Raw genomic sequence first — 13,668 nt, 5'->3', positions numbered from 1 at the left:
TTCGAAGACTTGTACAGTAAAATGGGAGATGAGAGAGGTCAAACATCGAACCCGGATAAGCTCAGACAACAGCCGTCCAGATATCCATCAGGTCCCGCGCGGTGGGGGGAGGCTTTCTTCTTTACGAAGAAGATAGAAAGAAGCGCACCCGGCTAACTCCCTTTTCCGCGAACGTCACGGGAGTCAATCCTCCTGAAATAAACGCGCCGGAGCAAATGCCAAGCCACAACAGCAGCAAACGTTACATTCAGCTTCAATAGACAATCAGGCATGACCGCCTAACTGATACCGCTTCTCACGCCCATGGAAGCCCCTCGCGCGCGTGAAGAAGCTGTCCCTCGGAGTCGAGTGGTAGCCCTGGAAGGCCAGGCCCGGCTCCGCCGGAGAGGGGTCCAGCGACTCCCTGGCCTTCCCAATCAACCAGTCGGCCAACGTGACGAATTTCGGGGTTCGTTCCCACCCACATGCATCATCGGCGTGTTCGATCGTATGCGACGCAATGCGACCCTCTTCGTCGAACGAGAAGATGAACAGCCCCGTGAACTGTTCCTCCTTGGAGAGTTTGAAGATCGGCGCATCCCCGCCCAGCAGCACGCTGAGGCCCTTGTTGGTTCCGGTTTGCGAAGGGCCGGTCCCCGAGGCCGGCGACGAGGAAGCGGAGGCGGCGGTGGTGGTGGTGGGACGCGGGTTGGAGGTGAAGGAGGGTTGCTGTTGCTGCCCGTGATGATAATTTTCGCTGCGCGGTTCGGTCCGCCACCGCACGACTAGGCGCTCGTCGCTGTCGTCTGGTTGTTCCCCGCTGGCATAGCGGGCCGGGTCCAGCACCGTGCCGGCGCGGACGATGCGCTCGCTGATGATCTTGAGTTTGACGTTGCCGAGGAGGGGCAGGCTGCTCCAGGCAACGGGCACAGTCCACAGTGCGGCTCGGTAGAGGGTTCGCCCTTTAACAGTAGGGAGATGAGGGTGGGTCGACGGAAAGAGGTGCAAGGTTATGCTCGGGGAGAGTATCTTAGGTGGCAGAGGATTGGTGAGGATGTTTGGGAGGAGAGGTGAGAGGATTCGAAGCGCTGGTCGGACGGTCTTGAGTCAGCACGTTTTTCTTTTCTGGTATTCCAGTACTAGACCTCTTCACGAAGCTTACTTTTTCCGAGCTTGAGAATGCGCTCGTCCGGCTGTTCATGATCCCCCCGCGGCCGCTCGAGTCCGTCGAAAGCGGACGGTTGGAATCCAGTTTGCGAGAATTGGGTCTGCGACGCCTGCGTCAACGAGGGTCCACGAAGAACCTCATGCTGAGCTGAGAGCCATGGAGTCGAAGAAAGATAGAACTGATGTGGAGGAGAAAAACGAGGACTAGGAATGGAGCTCGAACAATTGATGGGATGTGTTCCTCGTCGGCTTCGCGCGCAAGGAAGCGCACGGCCAGTAAGCGTCGGCATCACGGAGTCGTAGAAGAGGTGGACGGGACTCTCATCCAGGAAGCCTCTGTCGGAAGATCATCACATGCATTGCCAAGCAAAGTCAAGTCATAGAGGGTCAGATAGATATGATCAAGATGGTTAAGTTGGCTGGCAACATGGAAAGGTGAAGAAAGAGTCCCGTCGAAGATGGAGATGATTCGGCCGGAGATAGCTGTGATTGGTGCTTCGGCTATGACGTCGGCCCGTAAATCGATCAGGAATGTGGCCTGAGGCCACAAGGCATGAAGGCAGGAAGGTATGAAGGCCAAAATATGTGCGCATGCATTGGTGGTATCTATCATAATGATTATAGTGTGGTCATACCTTTGAAACAGGGCATGTCTCCCTTTACGTTCTCTCGTCATACTCCCCAAGATATCGCCTTTCGGCCAGTTCTCGGATCTTGTCTTGCAGGACGCCTCGGCCATACCGTTCAGCCACCTTGACGGCCGCCTCCACCATCTTGCCGTTGCGATCCCTCATCATCTGTACCAGTTCCAACGCCTTCATGCCTCGCTCCTCGCCCTCTCGGCACTCCACTGCTAGAAGTTGCAGCAGTATCTTATCCACCTCAACTTCCTTCCGAGCCAGCTCAGCGCGCTGACTTGCCGTGGCGTTAGTGGTAGACACCAGGTCTTCAAAGAGTGACAGCAAGATGTTTCCTCGGACAAAAGCTTCTTCAAACCGAGCTCCATCATGTCGAATCGAGCCACTGTCCTCGTCGTCTTCGGCTCCCTTGCCCGGTGTGTCGGAAATCGGGATGCGGAAGTCGAATTCGCTCAACAGCGGCCGCGGGAAGTACGGATACTTATCACCTCCCTTGAGAATGATGCAGTGGAACTTGTCCTGAGCCACAGCAACGGGCCAGTAGGTCTCCTCTTTCCGTCCGCTGGCTAATCGCTCTAGCTGCTTCGTGTCTAGCAGCGGTACCCACCGAGCCTGGCCATTGTTGCGCCAATGCTGCAGGACAAGCAACACGCCTTCGGAGTCATAAATGCATGGGTCCTGTAGCTCCAAGTCAGTATGTAAGTCCGGCATGGCAGGCTGGAGCAACCAACCCCATTATCAGAAAAGAAGACACTTTGCAACTCGGTATCTTCAGGCAGGGCGACAACGTCCTCATTTTGACAAATCTCGTCCCGCTTGACGTTTTCTACCGAGTATCGTAGTGTTGCTGTTCGGCCATCGCTGCTCAGTGGACCGTTGCCCACAGTCATGATATAGTCTCGCCATGCAGCACAAGTGACGGCAGGGCTCTTCTGCCGGTAAACTTTGAACGGGGTGCCGAATAATGTGTAGACACGAACGTAGTCTTTGGTCGTTACAGCAACAATGTAGGATTCACTGAGCGCCAGCGCTGTCGAGGCGAGTTAGCAAAGCCTGCAAGCCAGATTCTCGAGTTCCTTACCCCGGATGAATTCGCCCTTTGGAAGCTGCGTCCGCCAATCGGCCCGGGTTGTCCATGTCTCGTGAGGGCGATAGAAGATCGTCGCTGGACTGCCATCCGTGGGGTTATTGGAGAACAAAGTTCCATTGTCATCTAGGTCTTGTTAGTCCAGGGCTCGGCCCATGTGTGTTTGCTCTCAACCTACTCAGACAAGCCCGATCGTAAAGGTATGGATCCGTGAAGTGGAAATCACGGTGAAGCTCGCGGTCGTAAAATTCCACTGTGATGGTGTTATGGGTTTCTTGGTCAACCGTCCAGACACAACCGGTCAGGTTCAAACCTTCAACAGTTAGCGTTCGATCACAAGGGGTATTCTATGATCAAATCCAAAGCACATACAGAGGTAGCGTCTGTTGCCACGCCAGGGTGTGCTTCCTGGTTGGAGAGGAGGGTGAATCTTCGGCTTGGCAAAGGCCGTCAAGACTCGCTTGTCGGTATGGCCATCGATCTCATCCGTGTGTGAGCCAACTCGCTTGCCGAACCCATTGATGTCCTCCGCGTAGCCAGCCCCGTCATCATCCTCGACGAAATCATCCATGCCGACATCGCCATTGAGGATCTCATCGAGAGAGTCAAGGCTCCCGGCTCTTTGCCTCCGTTCGATGGTCTCCTTCGGGCGGTTCGCCAATGGCCGTCTTACATTGTCAGAGATTTCTGTCAAGGCCCCGGGGAAGATAGGTGCGGCCTGTAGTGGCTTCTCAAGCAGTGGCTGATGCTCCTTGGAAACGAAATCATCGTAGATAAACAATTCTCCGTCAGACGTTGTGAATGAGACCGAGTTTTTCGTTGGATGCCAGGCAAGATTTATCACGTTCGCAAAATCGTAGCGTTGTAATATCTTCTGCGTCCTTGTCTCCCATAGCAGGATCTGACCATCCGCGCCAGCAGTCGCAAGAAGCGCTCCATTAGGTGACCAAGCGAGCGCCGTAATCTGTCCATTATGACCGCCAGCAAACACCTTCTCCTTCTTCCACTCGCCCGTGGAAAAGATCGCAATATCCCGGGTCGCTTCGGCGGAAGCAAACGCCGTTCCGTCAGGATGCCAGACAATCCGGGATGTGGCCTCAACCTCCGGCTCAAGTCGCCTAATCACCCCGTCCAGCTTCTGCACCAATTCGGGTTCGTCCGAAAGTGTCGAGTAGATGTAAAGGATACCATCCGTACAGGAGACCATAACGTATCGGCCACTCGGATCGAAAGTAACGTGCTTGGCGCCTTTCGACTGTTCCCGTAGATACTTGACTTTAGTCATGTCCTCAATATTGACGATCTTCACTGTAAGCTCACTAAGAGGCAAAATTGTTAGCCAGCCCACTATACCACGCATTTAGGGAGTACAGATCTGACTTACTCGCTCGCTACCGCGGCCCACTCGCCATCCCTTGAGATTGCGATATCCCGTACTGGAAGCATGCATCGCACCAATAGCTTCACCATCTTGCCTGACTGAATCTCGTATTGCCAAACCGTGCCGTCTTCTGCGCCCATAATGAAAGATTCATTCTGCACTTGATTAGTCTTCGACCAGGCAATTCGAAGAGGAAAGCATACAGTAGCACCGATACCCAGATGCCCGTCGACGCCCTCGTCCACCGTCTTCGGCTCGCCATCTTGTCCCACGGTGTAGATACGAATTGCGGAGTTCGAACCGCCAGTAATCACGCGCCGGCCATCAGGCGTATATGCGAGTACTGTAGTGCCCGGGGTATCTGCGTTGTTTGATGCGCGTCAGCCTTCAATGCAGGTAGACAAGAGCGACAAGTGAGGTGTGGTGATCAGTTGCGAGACTCACGGGCGGGTCTGCCCCTAGGGCGCATTGCTTCAGAGGACATGATGATGTGGCCCCGGGCTTTGTCTTTGGCAGAGTCGCCGGATACCCGAGAAAAGGAAATGTAGAATTATAGAGAACCAAGTCAGTATACCTCCTTTCAAGGTACTGAGCTCAATCAGTTGTCGTTTGCAGCGTGTGATCGCGTATGTCCATGCAGCCGCGGCGGAACCACGAAGTACCCGGGGACGTGCTTTCGGGGCACGCGTTCGACGCGTATCGTCCCAAGTACTTTTGCCTTATCTGTCCCATGATAAGGGCTTAGGGCACGCTTTCAGGGCTACCCCTCTGGATCATTTATCATTCAATTCGACAAGCCATTCATACATCGTAGCTCGTCTAGTATTGACTATACGAAAACCATGGTCCTCCACAAAGTCATCGGATTTGAGACCCAGCGACCGCAAAGAACTCGGAGCCTTCGCGGACCGAGACTTTCTGACACTAGTTCACCGGCCTGTTTTTCTACTTGAATGCCCGCTTGCAGCTCCTCCGGGAAAGAATCTCGATCTTATTGCTACGATGTTGCAAGCAGTCCCAACGGGTTAAGGTCGGTAGCATATCATGAATAACTTCTCGAATTTTGGTATATACAAACAACCATAAATCAAACACCGTGTATATGCAAGGACAAATGTGAACTCAGTCCCTTTTGATTAGATGCGTTGCCGCATTCGTACCCTGATATCAGTCTTCGGCAAGAAAGCTGCAGCGGATGGTCTATGCTCTGGTATGGCAAAATCGTTGCCCTGGGCGGGCTCAACGTCCCACAAGGCGATGATCGCGGCAGAAAAAGCCAGAAGTTTTCGTTCTGCAAAAGCGCGACCTTTACACCCCGACACACCCCCGCCAAACGGTTTGATGACGTCCATACTTGCTTTCTTCTCGCCAGTGTCTGGGTCAGTCGTGACAAATCTCAGTGGATCAAACTGGCTAGGATTAGAGAAATATCGGTGGTCATTGTGGATGACGGCGTGAGGGATGACTATGGCATCACCCTTCTTAAATTTGTACGAACGAGGCTGCGATAAACCATCCAGAGCTGCATCTTCTTCGGATTCAGTCACAGTGAAGTCTGATGTGACATTCCGAAATGATAAAGATGCAGAGTCCAGGCGCAAAGTCTCATAAAAGCTAGCCTTCAGGAGAAGGCATGATTTGATGAGGCCTTCTGTATCGATAGACATGCGAGGAGGCTCGTCGAATGGAAGGCCAGTTTCTTCCCTGCTCGGTCGGGTAATCTTGACGAATGGAGCGATTTCTTGACGAATCTCACCCAGGAGAGCACTGTCGGCATATATGCGAAGGAGATGCCAGAAGACCACGTTGGGAGAGTTTGAGTTCATGGCCCAGAGCAGAGACAGATGTGCAGGAGCGCTTGATCTGGCAGAAAGCCCTAGGCTTTTGCACTTCCGTATCCGTTCCCTTAGAGGCTCTGAGATATCATCCAGGTCTCTGAAATCGGCGCCAGGATCCAGGCCATCGTCCCACGCCAAAAATGCTTTATGAAATTCCGTCAGAACTTCCAACAGCCGGTCACGGGCAGTATGCGCTGCAGATATGCCGGGATGTGATAGCCGAGGAAGGCCCGTGGCTACGGCAAGAAAATGGTTGTCAAGGGTGAAGACGTCAGGAAGCAAGGTTGGGTTGGCTTCCAAAATGCTCTCTCCTGTGAAAATAGCCGTTGTGATATGGCCAACAAAATGACGAATCAGGGCGAAGAAGTTGACCTCGCAGACCAGAATGTCATCCTGTCCAACCACCAGTGCCTGACTGCCGCGTTCCCATTGCATCTGATCGACTATGCTCCGGCAATTCGTAACCAAATTAGGGGTCTGGCGTTCAATCAAGCGGGTAGCAGTCCGTGTACCTTCCGTGAGGAAGGGTTCACGCATGAGCAGATTTGGCACACTGTGACTGAGCGCATGGTGGTCTGCAGGGCTCAGACTACGGAGCGCACCACGGTCACCGAAGACTGTCCGTAGGGCATAGTTCATTAAATCGGCCGAGGAGATGCCTCGTGCTGTAAACACAGCTTTGACTAATGAAGGGGCGACAATAGTGATGTGATTCGTGCCGCCCATATAGATGCCGAAGACAGGCTCGTTCATAAACTCCCTGAAAATGGGATGTTAGTTAAGATTAAAGGTCTCCGGCAAAGGTGGTGCACAGGAGAACAAACCTGGCATTCCCAATCAGCTTCACATGGTCCCGGGCGAAGGATATACCATGGCCTATCCAAGGGAGCCAGTAAGGCACCATCCGAGCCGAGCGTGTCGGTCCCGCCTCGGTTCCACTACCGAGGCGACTTTGCAGTCCGCTGATGAGGCGAGTCGCCACGCAAACGGACACCAGGAGAGCCACCCACGTAGGCCACCCCACGCTATTGAAGCCATCGCGTGCCAGGCGAATAAGCCCCCCGGGGGCTAAATCATATCCTTCCATTTCCCAAGCACAAGGGCGGATGCCCCTCAAGAAAAGTGCTGGTGCAGACCGGGACAGGGGTTGAATAGATCGACCGTCCGCACGATGGTCATACAATGCGCAAAACCAGAAGAATAGCTTAACCTCTCAAAACAATATCAGATCTCATATGAAGAATAAACGAAGAGGGAACCTTGCAACCTGGCGCTGTTTTAGAGCGCGGAGATTTATGCAAAGAAGTAGTAGGTTGACTCGCAGATGCAGTTGGGCTACAATACGGTAAAATTACCGTTGCTTATCTCAGCAGAACTCCCCTTCCTGCCTTGTTTTCGGGGCGATAACACATCTGCTACCTAGTATTCTCCAAGGCTCAATCAACAACTGGTTGACTCGACGGCTAAAAGCTGATCCATCAAATCCGAATCGGAGCTCGACTTGGTCTGAGGCAGTTCAGATTCAGTCTCAACAAGGATGCATCTTCCTGCGATCTTTTCACTGTGCGATAGGTCTTCTACGGAGGCTTGCGGCCGAAAGTAGACTTGACAGATCATTCCCTGTTCATTAACATTCGAAATTATGTACACTACATAATGCAATCATAACGCAGGCCGACTTTCCACTACCTGTTCAATGTTCCCGCCGCAGAATCTTCTGCAAGGTTGCGCTTTCTGTCTCATACCTGCTTACCTTGTTTTGTGAGCTATAAACCTTACCTAGGAGCCACTTGATCCGGCTGGCGAGCTCCCAAGGTTGCTTGGGCAGCGTTCCTAGAAGTTGCAACTCCTCCTCGTACTTGCTTATACTTTTGTTCTCGACACTAATGAGCTGTTTGAGAATTTCGAGATCTAGGCGGCTGCTCAAGGTCTTGTTCTCGGTGAGACGCTTGAAAACGGCCCGGTACACAGGCTTGCCAGGCTTGACCACATCGGGGCAACCATTGACTGAGTTGATAGAAATCAACTCCGCCTGCTCAAGAGCACGCAAGGATGCTTCACCGTTGTCCTTGAAAAGGTCGGATAGCAGGATCTGGTTGTAAGGTAGTGCCGCATCCTTAGCGTTGGCAAGTGTTTTGATTAGATGCCATGCCTGTTCCTGCGTCCACGACTTTGAGGTCGTGTCACTACCCAAGATGAACATCTTCAAAATCTCGGAGGCTGACTGCTCGATTATGCGGGTGACGGCAGCTGATTCTATGTGTTATTTGCTGGCCTTGTTCATGCATTGGCAGCCTCGGACTTACCTAAAGGGGTCTCTCCAGCTTCAATCCGTCGCGCCATGAACTCAAGGTCAGTGACCCGGCCTCCCAGTACCTGTATACAGCTGTCCAAGTCTGACAGGGTACCGAGGTCGAGAGTCTGTTTCGTGCCAGTTTTTGATTCGTATTCCAAATGACTGAGCACAAACTTCCTTCCTACCTCCGGTGAACAGTCGCCCAATGAAATGGTCCGGAACACAGAGTTGGGTAGAGCCTTGCTCAATGGCTTGGAGAAGGAGACGTCTGTGGTGAGAAAGATGACGTGCGCTATATTCCCAGTGGTCAAACCAGCGGCCCATTCGGTGAGTTTGTCATAGACTACACTGTCCTCGGAGAAATTGTGCAAGAAATTATCGATAACCACCACGGGCCTCTGCTCTGGATGAGCCTCAAGGTATTCCTCATCACTTAGATGGGCTTCTTTCTCATCGTTTTTCTTGTTCTCCAATGCAACTTTCTTGAGGGCAGTGGCGGTATTTTGCCAGATCTTGCTGAGCTGAGCATCCAAGGTCTCTGAAAACCCGGCTTTCGTGCCAATCATACCTTGAGCGGCCAGATCGATAAAGCTGCTCATGCTATTCATCCAGGAGAAGACCGGTCGGTATCCTACTTGGCTAGCAGCACGAGAAATCTTTGCCGTGTCACCTTTGGCATCCTGAATTTGCTTACAATCGATGACAACCTTGTACCTGTAGTTTTCCAGGGCGCGATCCAGAACAAGCTCTCGCTTTCCGGTGCCGCGAGGTCCGTGAATGACGATGAAAGTTTCAGCGTTCTCCATCAGCCACGACTGTAGCTGAGCGATATCACCTTGACGATCTTCCCAGATAGCCGTGAGCCGGCGCGGATCAGATCCGCGGCGGCCGAAATAAATGATATTGGCTTTGTTCACCTGGTTTCTGATCCACCGCAAGATGCTGTTTTCTTCTTTTTGCAAGGTCGCTTTGATCTTCATCTCAATGAAGAACGTTCGGATTGGGTCAAAAACAGTTACTGTGATGGCTGCGATGAGGGCGGCAATAATGGGAATTACAATCCTTGGATGGTTCAAGAGCCAGTCCTTGATCATGGACAACTTGATGTTGGCTTCATACTTAATCTTGATCCGGGTGCCGCACTTTCCACCACCTTCATGCTCCGGAATGGTGAAGCCGTGCACGCAGTTCTTAGCCATGACGGCGTTCCTCGCGCGGGAGAACACAATGAAAGCATATCTGGGCGTGACTTTGGAATCGGACGGCTGCCTTTCGATGTCTCTTAGCTTGCCGTACCGGCGAAACACACTGTACAGAGCCTCGGTGGTCGGTTCTCCTGCTGTCCCATTAGAGGAAGCAGGCAGGAATTCCACTCTCAGCCGTGGGGTGGGAATGCGGTATAGGTCCTCAATCCAGGGCCTGCCATGGACATGGGCCACGTTGACCTCCTGAAACGGGTTGAACCATGGCCTGATAGGGTGTTCTTTGAGGTGATTCTGTATCGCGGTTACGATGTCCAAGTCCTTGAGTCCATCCTTGCGGTTATACTTCACAAATGCGCCGCCTTCTCTGAAACGGGGGATAACCTCCCGAATATCGATGTCCAATGTTTGAGGAAAGACGCGACGTATTATGTGTAAAGGATCAGAAGCCGCTAGGTGTGGTCTGTCGATACGCTTCAATACTTGTTCGTATGACCGACCACCGCTAAGAGGTCCTTGTAGCAGCCATTGTAACCGCGAAGGAAAGATATCTGTTTAATGAGTGCATCAGCATGGAGTGGTGTTAGTTTGCGACTTGGAAGTCAATATATCATACTGTTCACGAAAATAAGCCCTTCACCGTCCTTCACTTCAATATGACCTGTTTCGATAGTGCTAATATGAGAAGAGCTACTGTTCAGTCTGGCGAGGATCCCTTTTGAGGAGGGAATGGAGAGCCCACTGGGACGCACATGGGCTCGGTAACCCCATGGCCTCACGATATGCACCGGAGCTCGCATCATCTCAGCGACGCAAGAGATGTGTAGGAGCAATGGTTTCATGGCTGGGTTCTTGGTTAATAGAGAGCATCCTATGACGTAGCTGGGGAGCTTTCATTATCTGTGAAATACAGCTTGTGACGATCGTGTTACAGGGCAGCCGTGCGGCCCCCGCTCCGGTACGGTCACACTACGTCTTCGATAAATTACAGCGCTATCGCCAATCAGAGTCCATCGACTCGCATATGTCCCTTTGATTCAAATCCGAGGTTCGGCCAATTCAACTGCCTCAAACAACAACTTTTTTTGATATTGGCCAGCGTCACCATGGGCTGGTTGTGGAAAACCCCTTCCAAGGAGGGCGAGTCTCAAACCTCGCCTCCTGCTTCATCTGGTCTACCTGATTCCGGTCTACCATCTGCACAGACAGCACATGCATCTACGCCGTCCTCATCAGCACAAGCGGATCAACCCCCAACATTAACTCGCGAAGAGCAAGCCGACGCCGAATGGAAGAAGTTAATCGCTAGTCTCGAGGGCGATATTAGCCAGAAATTACACGATCAACAGCGATCGACTCCCGAAACACCGTTTCTCGATACAACATCATCATTTTCTAATCCTCATTCTCCCCCGAACTCGATCGCCCCCGATTCTCTCTATCCCGATACCATGTCTTGCCGCTCGGCATTCGACTACGCCTTTTTCTGTCAGTCTTTCGGTGGCCAGTTTGTCAACGTTTACCGATACGGCGAGCTGCGGTCTTGCAGCGAGCATTGGAGTAATTTCTGGCTGTGCATGAAAACGCGCACCTGGGGTGACGAACGGCGCAAGGAGGCGATTCGGGATCATTACCGGAAGAAGGCTATCAAGTACAAGACAGGGCCCAGCAGTGAGGATGTCTGGGATGTGCGCACGGAATTTATCGGCGAGTGCTTCAATGGCGACTTCGCCGCGCTCGAGAGGGAGGTGAAGGCTGCCGAGGAGGCCGCAGCAGCGGCAGCGGCCAGCCAGAAAGCGGCCGCGGCATCCGCAACAGCAGAGGCGTCGTCAGCATCGTCATGAAAGAAACATTCTAGTCGGTGAAAGCCCTCTCTCCTCTAGCCCATTCTTCTTTGCCCGTGTAAAAATTTCCTGTCCATTTCCATGAACGTGCATGTTAGACTCGGTTGATCTTCATGTTAGTTTCGAATACGATACCTGTCCCTGGGGGATATTGTACGATAGCCATATTCAGATCAATCAAAAGAATGATAATGATTTGGCTAGACGATTGGAGGTGTTTTTCGTGGTCTCTTTGAATACTGGAGTGCAGATCAAAGAAGACCGCCATTGTTTTCGAAATCGCGGTGGTCAGGCCTGTGAATCCTCTTTGTTAATCAAACAAAACTTTGTTCCCAATGAGTTCTTGAAAGGAATTGATACGGGGATAGACTCCCTCAAAAGGGTCAGCCTGCGCCTTTTTTCCCCTTCGAATTTGCTGTTTCTTCCTATACATTGCACTACACTTCTCGACAACGACATCTGGACTCGCCCGTCCACAATCAAGCAGCAACTTCTTAATCCCTTCACAATCTTGAATCGCAAGATGGACAAGCTGACCGAGCAACCAGGCCAAAACAGAGCCAGGCGAGGTGCGTTTTCTGGAACCTCAAGTTCCGCAGCAGCAGCGGAGACAATGACACCAACACCAACATCAACTACACCAACTTCACTAACTACACCAACTACACCAACTGCCCCATCGCCATCTCACACGCCAGCACAGCCCTCCTACAGCACACTTCATTCATCGCATCATGAGGAGGGTACCGCGTACGTCCCTCAATATAGAGATGCAACCAATGGCTCTCATGACGAGGTCGAGTACCACCCTTTTACCGCCCACGACCCCCTCTACTACCACCCTCGATATCGCAAAGTCGTGACCTGGAGGCAGCCAACAGCAACCGTCATCCCCGCTCATGATTCGATTCCCCTACCAGACCACCCTCGGGAGACTCGCGCTCCTCCTCACCCTCCCTCTCCTCCCCCCATCCCCACGGATGCTAACTTGATGCCTCCGCCTCCTTTCCCCCGCCGTCTCCGTCCCCAGCCCCCGCAGCCCCCTTCCATCCTGAAACCCCCAACCAGGACCGACAGGGAGACCCTGCAGGGAAATCTCTGGGCCATGATGAAGCTCGCCGATCGCGAGCTCACCGCATGCCATGAAATCCTGGAGGCCACGAGTCAGCAGTGCCTGCAGCATCTCTTCGAGATCGACGAAGGCTTGAAATACCTCGATGCGCTGTTCCAGGAGGACGAGCGGCAGGCGGACATGCTGCGACGGTATGGGAGGCGCCACGAGCGCTCCGCTCATTGCCTGGCGAATGGGGATGTTCATTTCTGCGCGTATCGGTACGGCCGCGGTCGTGGGCCCAGGAGCACTCGTAATGAGCGGAGGACTGCAGGTATCAGTTCACCCTATCGTGGTGGCGGTCATCATGATTGGCAGAATAGCCAGCGCGGCTTGGACCGTACCGTTGCCAGTGGACGGGTGGTAAAGATGAGGAAGAAGTCGGACAGTATGACTGGGATCGCGGCTCGAATCAAGCTTGGGTACGAGGACTTGAAGAACCGCCTTCCTCGCCGTAGACTAGCGGGAGACGAGGACGAGAATTGGGGCGGGATTGAGGGTGAGAAAACAGAGATTGAGACAGAGGAGGAGGATGCGGACGACGATGATGATGAAGATTACTATGATGAGGACGACAACGAGGATTGATCGAAGCCAAGTCTCCAAGGAATGAGATGGGTAGACTGCGAGATGGTGGATGTCATATATTTTGTCAGTGCTCATAATGCTTGTAGACCTTGTTTGTTACCAGCTTGCACAAATTTGAACTCGAATTCAAACAGTAATCATACTGTGCCAAGTCACTCAAGATCATCAGATTGATATTGACGTGAATAGAATATGTACAGACAGCTAGAAAGTTGCACAGAATGACAAACGCTCCGACCTTACACAACACTTTGACGATGAAAAGAACGCTGCACAACTCAGGCAAACATAGAAATGAAGCAAAAGTCTTCAATCAGCCTCCTCAAAATAGTCTCTCGGAAAGATAGTAGACAACTGTATAGTTATAGGGATACGAGCCACCCGACGTTAATTTCACGGAAGCAACCAACTTTTCTTTTAGCTTTTCCTTGATCCGTTTTGCCTTGTAATATTGACAGTCATAGATTCATTGTGATCATGAGTCTCACTTTGGGTCGTTGTGCTGCTGGATCCTGCCCAGCATAATGAAACCGAGAT

At 52.3% G+C, this 13,668-nt stretch overlaps 5 protein-coding genes across 5 annotated transcripts; 2 read left to right on the top strand and 3 right to left on the bottom strand.

Moving 5' to 3' along the window:
• Position 1: 1 nt before the first annotated feature.
• On the bottom strand, positions 2-1,620 carry BO95DRAFT_182075 (uncharacterized protein). Its single transcript, XM_025580880.1, has 2 exons — positions 1,142-1,620; positions 2-1,067 (listed from the first exon to the last, which is right to left on the bottom strand). The coding sequence occupies exons 1-2, from the start codon at positions 1,434-1,436 to the stop codon at positions 265-267; spliced, it is 1,098 nt and encodes a 365-aa protein (XP_025440766.1). The 5' UTR covers positions 1,437-1,620; the 3' UTR covers positions 2-264.
• BO95DRAFT_182084 (chromosome segregation protein) lies at positions 1,385-4,895 on the bottom strand. The gene is made up of 8 exons (XM_025580881.1): positions 4,697-4,895; positions 4,456-4,613; positions 4,256-4,407; positions 3,244-4,190; positions 3,050-3,184; positions 2,866-2,997; positions 2,516-2,814; positions 1,385-2,462 (listed from the first exon to the last, which is right to left on the bottom strand). The coding sequence occupies exons 1-8, from the start codon at positions 4,734-4,736 to the stop codon at positions 1,806-1,808; spliced, it is 2,520 nt and encodes an 839-aa protein (XP_025440765.1). The 5' UTR covers positions 4,737-4,895; the 3' UTR covers positions 1,385-1,805.
• Positions 4,896-5,284: 389 nt separating this feature from the next.
• Positions 5,285-10,430, bottom strand: yme2 (putative RNA12 protein; the record flags this gene model as incomplete). The annotated part of the gene is made up of 5 exons (XM_025591770.1): positions 5,285-6,850; positions 6,915-7,158; positions 7,870-8,340; positions 8,397-10,139; positions 10,205-10,430. The coding sequence occupies 5 exons, from the start codon at positions 10,428-10,430 to the stop codon at positions 5,389-5,391; spliced, it is 4,146 nt and encodes a 1,381-aa protein (XP_025440764.1). The 3' UTR covers positions 5,285-5,388.
• A 264-nt stretch (positions 10,431-10,694) lies between these two features.
• Positions 10,695-11,345, top strand: BO95DRAFT_345370 (EMI1 family protein; the record flags this gene model as incomplete). The annotated part of the gene is made up of 1 exon (XM_025581985.1): positions 10,695-11,345. A coding segment is annotated over one exon (651 nt), but the record flags the coding sequence as incomplete, so codon positions are not given.
• Positions 11,346-11,371: 26 nt separating this feature from the next.
• On the top strand, positions 11,372-13,405 carry BO95DRAFT_181971 (uncharacterized protein). Its single transcript, XM_025580879.1, has one exon. The coding sequence runs from the start codon at positions 11,524-11,526 to the stop codon at positions 13,129-13,131; it is 1,608 nt and encodes a 535-aa protein (XP_025440762.1). The 5' UTR covers positions 11,372-11,523; the 3' UTR covers positions 13,132-13,405.
• The last annotated feature ends 263 nt before the right edge of the window (positions 13,406-13,668 follow it).

This window comes from Aspergillus brunneoviolaceus (assembly GCF_003184695.1).
Source record: "Aspergillus brunneoviolaceus CBS 621.78 unplaced genomic scaffold BO95scaffold_46, whole genome shotgun sequence".
Taxonomy (NCBI): Eukaryota; Fungi; Ascomycota; class Eurotiomycetes; order Eurotiales; family Aspergillaceae; genus Aspergillus; species Aspergillus brunneoviolaceus.
This window is presented reverse-complemented; position numbering and strand designations above follow the sequence as displayed.

Bases quoted from the DNA above. Each gene is read 5' to 3' on its own strand.
- BO95DRAFT_182075 (XM_025580880.1), bottom strand. From the start codon at position 1,436: ATGCCGACGCTTACTGGCCGTGCGCTTCCTTGCGCGCGAAGCCGACGA. The intron at 1,068-1,141 runs GTAAGCTTCGTG...CCGTCCGACCAG, and splicing joins CATTCTCAAGCTCGGAAAAA to CGCTTCGAATCCTCTCACCT.
- BO95DRAFT_182084 (XM_025580881.1), bottom strand. From the start codon at position 4,736: ATGTCCTCTGAAGCAATGCGCCCTAGGGGCAGACCCGCCC. The intron at 4,408-4,455 runs GTATGCTTTCCT...AATCAAGTGCAG, and splicing joins ATCTGGGTATCGGTGCTACT to AATGAATCTTTCATTATGGG. The intron at 3,185-3,243 runs GTATGTGCTTTG...TAACTGTTGAAG, and splicing joins TGGCAACAGACGCTACCTCT to GTTTGAACCTGACCGGTTGT.
- BO95DRAFT_181971 (XM_025580879.1), top strand. From the start codon at position 11,524: ATGTTAGACTCGGTTGATCTTCATGTTAGTTTCGAATACGATACCTGT.